We start from the raw sequence: 10,095 nt of genomic DNA, 5'->3' as shown, positions 1-10,095 counted from the left end.
CGTCATCTTCCTCCTCCTCCTCTTGATCCATCGAGTGGACGTACTGAGTGTTTAGCGTGCGCCGAGCACTGTACCGAGCGCTTCCCTCCTCCTCCCTTTCGTCGTCTTCCTCCTCTTGATTAATCAAGTGGACGTACTGAGTGTTTAGCGTGCTCCAAGCACCGTACCGAGGGCTTCCCTCCTCCTTGTCCCCCCCACCCCCGATCAATGGAGTGGACGTACTGAGCGCTTCCCTCCTCCTCCCCCCCTCCTCCTGATCAATGGAGTGGACGTACTGAGCGCTTCCCTCCTCCTCCTCCACCCTCCCACCCCTTGATCAGTGGAGTGGACGTACTGAGGATTTAGCGTGCTCCGAGCACCCTACCGAGGGCTTCCCTCCTCCTCCCCCCCCATCAATAGAGTGGACGTCCTGAGCGCTTCCCTCTTCCTCGTCCATCGCCCCTTGATCAATGGAGTGGACGTACGGAGCGCTTCCCTCCTCCTCGTCCCCCCCCCCCTCCTCTTGATCACTGGAGTGGACGAACTGAGCGTTTAGCGTGCGCCGAGCACCGTACTGAGCGCTTCCCTCCTCCTCCTCCTCCTCTTCCCTGCGGCCCCTCCTCCCCCCCTTCCTCCTCCTCCTCCTCCTCGTCGTCGTCCTCCTCCCCTTCCCCTTCCCCTTCCTCCGGCTCCCGGGTGAGCGAAGGGTCAGTCCTGAGCGTGGAGGTGGGGCCTCGGCCCGTAGGTAGCTGTTGGGGGCGGAGGGGCTTGTGGCGGGGGTGGGCAGGGGCAGGATGCCCTTGGGGCTGCTGGCCAGGAAGAAAGGGCGGGCCAAGGACCGGGCCCGGCTGGTGGGGTCGGGGCCGGGGTCGGGGCCGGGGTCAGGGCCGGGGTCAGGACCGGGGTCAGGACCGGGGTCAGGACCGGGGTCAGGACCGGGGTCAGGGCCCGGGGCCCCTCCGGGCCCGGGGCAGCGGCCGCTGGTGTTCCACGGGCAGCTGGCCCACGGCAGCGCCACCGCCCGCCTCCACCCCTTCGACAACATCCAGCAGCTCTACTGCAGCATCGCCCAAGCCTTCCACATCGACCCCTCCCAGGTAAGCCACGGACACGCCGACACCCCCACCCCCCACCCCTTCCCCCCCGGGACATTCACTCTTTCACTCGTTCGAGAGTGTTTATTGAGCGCTTACTAGGTGCAGAGCACTGGACTGAGCGCTTGGAGTGGACTAATCCCTGCCCAGTTGAGGAACAAATGATTCGTATATAGAAGAAAGGTTAAGAAGGGCTGTAATAGCTAAGACAGTGGCTATAATTACGTTGTCAGGTTTAATTAATTCTTGGATTACTAATCATTTTGGAGCAAACCCTGTAAGTGGAGGGCGGGCTCACGGTCCAATCGGACATCCAGGCCGGAGGGGACGGAGTCCGGCCACCCGGTCACTCCGGACAACCCAACCACCCCGGCCGGAGGGAAGGGAGTCTGGCCACCCCGGACACCCAGGCCGGAGGGGACAAAGTCCGGTCACCCGGACATCCCGGACACCCCGGACACCCCGGACACCCCGGCCGGAGGGGACAAAGGCCGGCCACCCGGACACCCCGTCATCGCGGCGGGCAGAGCTTTGCTAAGGACAAGAAGAAGAAGAAGAGTGCTTCATTCATTCATTCATTCATTCATTCATTCATTCATTCATTCATTCATTCATTCATATTTACTGAGCGCCTACTATGTGCAGAGTACTGGACTAAGCGCTTGGAAAGTTCAGTCCATTCATTCAGTTGTATTTACTGAGCGCTTCCTATGTGCAGAGCGCTGGACTAAGAGCTTGGAAAGAACAATCCATTCATTCATTCACTCAGTCGTATTTATTGAGTGCTTACTTTGTGCAGAGTACTGGACTAAGCGCTTGGAAAGTTCAGTCCATTCATTCAGTTGTATTTACTGAGCGCTTCCTATGTGCAGAGCACTGGACTAAGAGCTTGGAAAGTACAATCCATTCATTCATTCACTCAGTCATATTTATTGAGCGCTTACTATGTGCAGACCACTGGACCAAGCGCTTGGAAAGGACAATCCATTCATTCATTCATTCATTCATTCATTCATTCATTCATTCATTCATTCAATCGCATTTATGGAACACTTACTGTGTGCAGAGCACTGGACTAAACGCTTGGAAAGGACAGTCCATTCATTCATTCACTCATTCATTCAATCACATTTATGGAGCACTTACTATGTGCAGAGCACCTGACTAAGCGCTTAGAAAGAAGAATTCATTCATTCAATCGTATTTATTGAGTGCTTACTATTGTACAGAGCACTCTACTAAGCCTTTGGAATGTCAGCGCTTAGAACAGTGCTTTGCACATGCTAAGCGCTTAACAAATACCATCATTATTATTACAGTTCGGCAACAGATAGAGACAATCCCTGCCCAACAATGGGCTCACAGTCTAAAAGGAGGAGACAGACAGAAAAACAAAATAAATAGACAGGCATCGATACCATCAAAATAGATGAATAGAATCATAGATAGATACACCATCATTATTTCTTCAGTGCTTCCTATAATAATAACAATGATGGTGGTATTTCTTAAGTGCTTACTATGTGCCAACCACTGTTCTAAGCGCATGTGCCAGGCACTGTACTAAGCGCTGAGGCACTGTGCTAAGTGCTTTCTATCTCTCCTGTGGTTTCGGGCCAGGGCTGGGTGGAGAGGAGTCCGTCCGTTCCCCCCCCTTCCCTCCTCTCCCTCTCCCTGCACCCCGTGCCCACGCACTGGACGGTCCGAGCGCTTCCAGGAAGTTCCTGATGCCCAGGGAGTGGGAACTCGGGGAAGTGAAAGTTAGCAACAAGTGCCCCGGTTATTAACAACGTATAGATGCACAGGGACAACCTGCTCCAAATTGTGGAGTATTGAAGGAAAGGAGGCCGATATTTTCAGCAGAAAGTGGCAGTAATTAGGTTGGCAAAATGAGCCCTTGGCATTGAGGTTGACACACTTGTTTGGGTTGAGTCTTTGCCTTCAATGTCTCCACAGAGTGGGCGATGCATTTGTTGGAGTACGGAACTGGCCAACTGGAAATCGAATCACTAGTCCATTACTTGGAAAGATCAGAGAGGCTTTGACATTGACTTAGAGATTCTTTAGGAAAATAGGAGACTTACTGAAAGAAAGTTTGCCAAGAACTTTAACCTTATTCCAAGTTTTATTAAACTAGGGGAGGAGAGATCTGGGTCACAACTATAATGCCCACATCCCTTCTTTCTCGTTGTTTAATACTTTTGTTCAAGGTCAAGGCAAATTTCCAAAAAATAAGGAGTCAAAGAATGACAAGCCTCAGGGTTTATGTTAAAAATTAATTTGCAAATTTATAAACTCAGAATTGCTAACTCTATGATCCGTTTATGTGCAGCGCTGTAGTTTCGTAGTCACATTATCGACATAAACTGGTATCCCTCCAGTTTTGTTTATCAGTCTGTACTAAAGTAACTTTAATGGATGCAATTTCCATTTTTTCTAAAACAAAGATACTTTACCTTTAAGGAAGCAATTGGCAATTTTAGTGCTTAGTAAGTAACTGTAATTTAAAAGCATGGGGTATTTATTTTGTTTGTTTTGTGGCATTTAAGTGCTTACTATGGGTCCAACACTGTTAAACTCTGGGGTAAATGCATCTCAGTTAGGTGGCCACAGTCCCCATCCCACATGGAGCTCACAGTCTAAGAAGGAGGGAGAACTGTAACCTCCTTGTGGGAAGGGAATGTCACTGTTATTGTTGTATTGTACCCTCCCAAGCGCTTAGTACAGTGCTCTGCACATAGTAAGCGCTCAATAAATATGATTGAATGAATGAATCAATCAATACGATTGAATTAATGAAAAGGAGAACTGAGACACAGAGACGTTAAGTGACTTGCCCAAGGTCACACAGCAAACAGCTGGGAGTTCTGGAATTGGAACCCAGGTCCTCTGACTCGCAGACCTGTGCTCTTTCCCCCAGGCCCTTTTGCTTCTCGTTGGCCATGCTGCTTCTCATATTCCCATTTATTTAAGGAATGCACAGCAGGGGCCTCGCCTCCCATCTTCTTCCCCTGAGAGAATTCAGGAATTGCACTGGAGATGAAGCCTTTTTCTTGGGATTATACAATCAGTCGTTCAAGCGGAGGCCTAGTTTTTCTTCCCAGGGTGGTTGTCTATAAGTGCAAATAGATCCGTCTAGACTGTAAGCTCGCTGTGGGCAGGGAGTGTGTCTGTTTATTGTTATATGGTACTCTCACAAGCACTTACTACAGTACTCTGAACACAGTAAGCCCTAAGTAAATATGATTGAATGAATAAATGAATCTATCAATGATCTCATAATAGCTTAGACCTTTTACCAAATTTTCCCTTGTAAGGAACATTTAAAATGAGAACATAATAATAATAATGACATTTCTGAGGTGCTTACCAGATGCCAAGCACTGCACTGAATTCTGGGGTAGATACAAAATAAATCACTAGTTCATACCATTGGTCACCATTTTACAGATCTAGAAATTGAGGTCCAGAAAAGGTGTGACCTTCGTGAAGTAACACAGTTGGCCAGTGCTCCTGATACAAAATGCACCCTCTTCCCACTGAACCAACTTACTCTGTCTCCTGGTGTCCCCTATGCTTGCTATTTTCCCATCTTCTTTTACCTCTAGATGGTAAGCTCCTTGTGGACAGCGAATGTGTCTGTTCTCTTGTACTCTCCCAAGCGCTCAGTATAGTGCCCTGTACACAGTAAGAGCTCAATAAATATGATTAATTGATAGATACCTCTCCTCCTATCCTCTTTGCCTTGCACACGTGTCCTTTTTTGGCCTGGGCCCACGTGCTTCTGGCTTTTAATTCATTCACTCATTCAATCATATTTGTTGAGCACTTACTTTGCGCAGAGCACTGAACTAAATGCTTGGGAAGTACAGTTCAGCAACAAATAGAGACAATCCCTGCCCACAATGGTCTCACAGTTTAGAAGGTGGGAGACAGACATCAAAACAAGTAAACAGGCATCAGTAGCATTATTATAAATAAATAGAATTATAGATATATACACATCATTAATATAAGTAAATAGAATTATAAACATGTACATAAATATAAGTGCTGTGGGAGGGAAGGGGGTAGAGCAAAGGGAGAGAGTCGGAGTGATAGGGAGGGGAGGGGGCAGCAGAGGAAAAGGGGAGCTTAGTCTGGGAAGGCTTACTGGAGGAGGTAAGCCTTCAGTAGGGCTTTGAAGGGGGAAAGTGTGATTATTTGGCAGATTTGAGGAGGGAGGGGATTCCAGGCCAGAGGTAGGACGTGGGCCAGGGGGTCGATGGCAGGACAGTTGAGAACGAGGCACAGTGAGTAGGTTAGCACTAGAGGAGCAGCGGGCTGGGATGTTGAAGGAGAGAAGGGAGGTGAGATAAGAAGGGGCAGGGTGATGGAGACCTTTGAAGCCAATGGTGAGGAGGTTTTGCTTGATATGGAATTTGATAGGCAACCACTGGAGTTTTTTTTGGGGGGGGTGGCATGGGGGGATCACATGGGGGGAAGTGAGGGAGGTGACATGGGGAGTAAAATTAATCAAATTTACCAGTAACATACAGTTTATATTCTTCCTTTAATCCTAAGGACAGAGTTATTCTTGTGCCACCTGAAGGCACTAGGCTTATTAAACTTCCTTTGTGTCATGCCTGGTGGTTACATTAAGTCAAGCTAGCAAGGAAGGGAACTGGAAAACCATACCCTTCTTTTTTCTCCTAATTTTCTCCCTATTTTCCTCCTTACCCCATGCTAGTTTTTCCTCAGGGTTTATGCTGGCTTGTATAGTTTGAAAGGAAATATGCCAGCACATGGGGTCTATAGGTAATCCAATCCTGCATTGTCAGAATCTTGACAACATCTGTTATTACCAGTAAACATTCTTGTGTCTTTCAAGAAGACATGGCAAGGGCAAAACGTTTTTTTCAAAAAGATGCTTCTGCAGTGTGACTATATTTTTACTATATATATATATATGTGTATATATATTCTATTTTATTAAGTTCCTACCATGTGCAGAGTGCTTGGGGAGTACAATAAAAGTGGAAGATCCTGTCCCCCCCCGCCTCCAGGGAGCATGCAATCTAGTCCATGAGAGTGATTTTGACTCAGTAGAACTATAAATCATCTCAATTTCTTATGTTGAAGTAAGGCAAATCCAAAGGTTGAGGAAACATCATCAATCTCAAAATATGGACTTTATAATGTCTCTATCTTAAAAATAATTTGGATATAATTTTGGTATTTTCACACTTATTCTTGAAAATGCATGTAAGCAATCAAATCTTGTTTTGTACGTGAACCTTTAAGAATCATATTTATTTAAAATCTGTTACCCTGAGCCCTGTATTCTTGCCCGGAATCTTGAGGACGCTATAAGTCTGTGTGGGAGCTGCAGAGAGGAGAACAGCTTTTCTCTGAATCTTTCCTTTTTCTCCTCCTGAAGTATCTGCCTGATTCAAGTGGAGAATCATTTCCGGAAGGCAGTAGCAACACCGCTGTCTTTCAGTCATGCTAACAGGATGTCCAAACAGGAGGAGCTTGGCAGCAACCACACCCCTTCTTTGGTTCTTCTTCCCTCCTTTGCCCCTCTTGGTGCGCCTCTTCTCTTCCTCCCTTCAGCCATAAGAATGGCCCTCGTGCCCAAATAGAAACTCTCTGGTGACCATAAAGGTCATGGTGGTACACTCTTTTCTCCTCCGCCTAAATGAGTGCTCTCTCTTCTGTTTTTCTTTGCTCCTCTCCCACTACAACCCAGTTCTCACCCTTTGCTCCTGTCAAGCCACTCTATTTGCTGTGCCTTGTTTTCATGTCTCCCCCCTGACCTCTGGCTTCCACCCTCCTGTCTGGCTGGAATTCCTTTTTGCTTCACATCCATCAGGTAACTGCTCTGTTTATCATCCAGGTCCTTCTGAAATCACATCTCTTTCAGGAAGCCTCCCATGATTGAGCTCTAGTTCTTCCACCCTATTTCTCCTCTTTTGCTACTTCACCACTTCTGTGTCACCTAAGCACTTGCTAACTCAACACCTCCCCCCAACACCCTGCAGCACTTATGTCACATAAAGAATCCTTATACTCTGTTGTTTTGCCCTACCTGTAATTATTTTAGTGTCCCCCACTAGTTTGCAGGCTCCTTGAAGGCAGGGATCATGTCTAAAAATGTGGGAAAGTACAGTAAATAATAATATTGGTGGCATTTCATTAGTTAATAATAATAATAATAATTCGTATTTGTTAAGCGCTTACTATGTGCAGAACACTGTTTTAAGCGCTGGGGTAGATACAGGATAATCAGGTTGTCCCACGTGAGGATCACAGTTAATCCCCATTTTACAGATGAGGGAACCAAGGCACAGAGCAGTTAAGTGCCTTGTCCACAGTCACACAGCTGACAAGTGGCAGAGCTGGGATTCGAACTCATGACCTCTGACTCCCAAGCCCGTGCTCTTTCCACTGAGCCATGCTGCTTCTCAATTCATTAATTCAATAGTATTTATTGAGCACTTACTATGTGCAGAGCACTGTACTAAGAGATTGGAATGTACAATTCAGCAACAGATAGAGACAATCCCTGCCCTATAAAGAGCTCACAGTCTAAACGGGGGGAGACAGTTGGAATGTACAATTCAGCAACAGATAGAGACAATCCCTGCCCTATAAAGGGCTCACAGTCTAAACGGGGGAGACAGATGGCAAAGCAAAACAAAACAAAACAAAACAACATCATGAGGATCAGTAGAATCATGGAGATATGCACCTCATTAATAAAATAAATAGGGTAATAAATAATATATACAAATATGCACAGTGCTGAGAGGAGGGGAAGGGGGAAGAGCAGAGGGATGGAGAGGGGGGAAGGGGAGGGAAGGAGGAGCAAAGGGTGGGGGGGGCTCAGTCTGAGGGGTATTTCTTAGGCGCTTACTACCTGCCAAGCACTGTTCTAAGCTCTGGAGTAGATAGAAGGTAATCAGGTTGTACATAGTCCCTGTCCCACATGAGGCTCACTCTTAATCCCCATTTTCCAGATGAGGGAACTGAGGCACAAAGTAAAGTGCCCAAGGTCGGACAGCAGAAAAGTGGCAGAGCTGGGATTAGAACCCAGGTCCTTTTGACTCCGAGGCCTGTGCTCTATCCACTAGACCATGCTGCTTCTTCAAGTTAAAGAAACTTTCAAGGTAAAGGAGTTAATAAAGTTAGTAGACATGATCTCTATTAACTTTATTGTAGTTTCTCAAGCTCTTAGGACAGTGTTCTGCACAGAGTAAGCCCTCAATAAATACTGTTACTGATGGTCAATTTAGTAAGTTCTCTGCATACAGTAAACGCTCAGTAAATTCCATTTGTTGATTGGTCTGTATACCTGTTCCTGTTGCCATTAGCATCGTGGTAAGGAACTCTGCACTACCAAGCACTGCTTGCTAACTTTTAATCTGATTGAGATGGTTGTTGCATTCTTGTGGATGTGGTGTTTTGGTAAGTAAAGAGGTGGGACTGCTAAGTGATGACATTAGTAATGATTAAAGGAGGATCTGCCTCTGATTTATCATGGATCAGAAATCAGGGAAGGTGTTTTAGAGCTGGTGATTGTTGGCAAAATCATTTAGAAAACCTGGAAAGAGACCTGAGCTGTACTAGGAAAGATAAAAAGTGGATGGAAGAGGTCAAGCAGCCTGAGAATATATTTGCCATGTGTTAAAGCAAAATAACCAACAAAACAAAACCCCACCCTTTCAGGAGATAAATCAAGACACATGCATAGAAGCAGTTCCAACTTATTTTGAGGTCTGTGGCATAAATCCAGTAATCTGTTGTTTGTCCTGTAAAAGTCTACTTGCTACTGCCTGAAGTTCTAAGGTTATGGTTTTCAATTGTCCTGAAACAGACTCATGGAGGAAATTCAACAGGAAATGTCTGTTCGGCACAAGATCTTCTGGATTTGCACACTCCATTTCTATTACTGGGGATGTGGTGTGGACCCCTTTGATTTTTAACTTCAGGAGACAGTCCCGAGGAGAGAAAGTATAAATCCTTTTCACTCAGTGTCAGAAACAAACTTTTGGTACATGAATCTCTTCATAGCAGAGGTGCCGACTTTTTGTTTTCAAACACCAGTGCAAACATGGGGTGGGCTTTAGGAGGGGGCATGGTGGTGGGGCTCTGACTGGGAGAAGGGGGAAAAGATGGGGGAAGGAAGGTAAAAGGGGGAGGAAAAGACAAGGAAAGGGAGCAGGGGTGAAAATAATATCTAACCCGAATGCCCCACTGTTTATTCATTCATTTAATTGTATTTATTGAGCACTCACTGTGTGCAGAGCAATGTACTAAGCACCTGGAGTACAATATAACAATAAACAGACACATTCCCTGCTCACACAGAGTTTACAGTCTAGAGGGGGAGACAGGCATTAATGTAAATCAAGAAATTATTCATTCATTCAATAGTATTTATTGAGCGCTTACTATGTGCAGAGCACTTTACTAAGCGCTTGGAATGAACAAGTCGGCAACAGATAGAGACAGTCCCTGCCGTTTGACGGGTTTACAGTCTAATCGGGGGAGACGGACAGACAAGAACAATGGCAATAAATAGAGTCGAGGGGAAGAATATCTCGTAAAAACAATGGCAACTAAATAGAATCAAGGCGATGTACATTTCATTAACAAAATTAACAAAATAAATAGGGTAATGAAAATATATACAGTTGAGCGGACGAGTACAGTGCTGAGGGGATGGGAAGGGAGAGGGGGAGGAGCAGAGGGAAATGGGGGGAAAAGAGGGTTAAGCTGCGGAGAGGTGAAGGGGGGCGGCAGAGGGAGTAGAGGGAGAAGAGGAGCTCAGTCTGGGAAGGCCTCTTGGAGGAGGTGAGTTTTCAGTAGGGTTTTGGAGAGGGGAAGAGAATCAGTTTGGCGGAGGTGAGGAGGGAGGGCGTTCCAGGACCGCGGGAGGACGTGACCCAGGGGTCGACGGCGGGATCGGCGAGACCGAGGGAGGGTGAGGAGGTGGGCGGCAGAGGAGCGGAGCGTGCGGGGTGGGCGGCAGAAAGAG

General features: G+C 46.6%; 1 protein-coding gene across 1 annotated transcript in view; it reads left to right on the top strand.

Moving 5' to 3' along the window:
• Nucleotides 1–752: 752 nt before the first annotated feature.
• The window catches only part of GIPC2 (GIPC PDZ domain containing family member 2), a 78,909-nt gene continuing 69,566 nt past the window's right edge, over nucleotides 753–10,095 (top strand). Inside the window, exon 1 of the mRNA XM_029062027.1 lies at nucleotides 753–1,076. Within this exon, the coding sequence (XP_028917860.1) occupies nucleotides 774–1,076 (303 nt within the window). The 5' untranslated portion in view covers nucleotides 753–773. The remainder of the gene's footprint in view (nucleotides 1,077–10,095) is intronic.

This window comes from Ornithorhynchus anatinus, chromosome 4 (assembly GCF_004115215.2).
Source record: "Ornithorhynchus anatinus isolate Pmale09 chromosome 4, mOrnAna1.pri.v4, whole genome shotgun sequence".
NCBI lineage: Eukaryota > Metazoa > Chordata > Mammalia > Monotremata > Ornithorhynchidae > Ornithorhynchus > Ornithorhynchus anatinus.
This window is presented reverse-complemented; position numbering and strand designations above follow the sequence as displayed.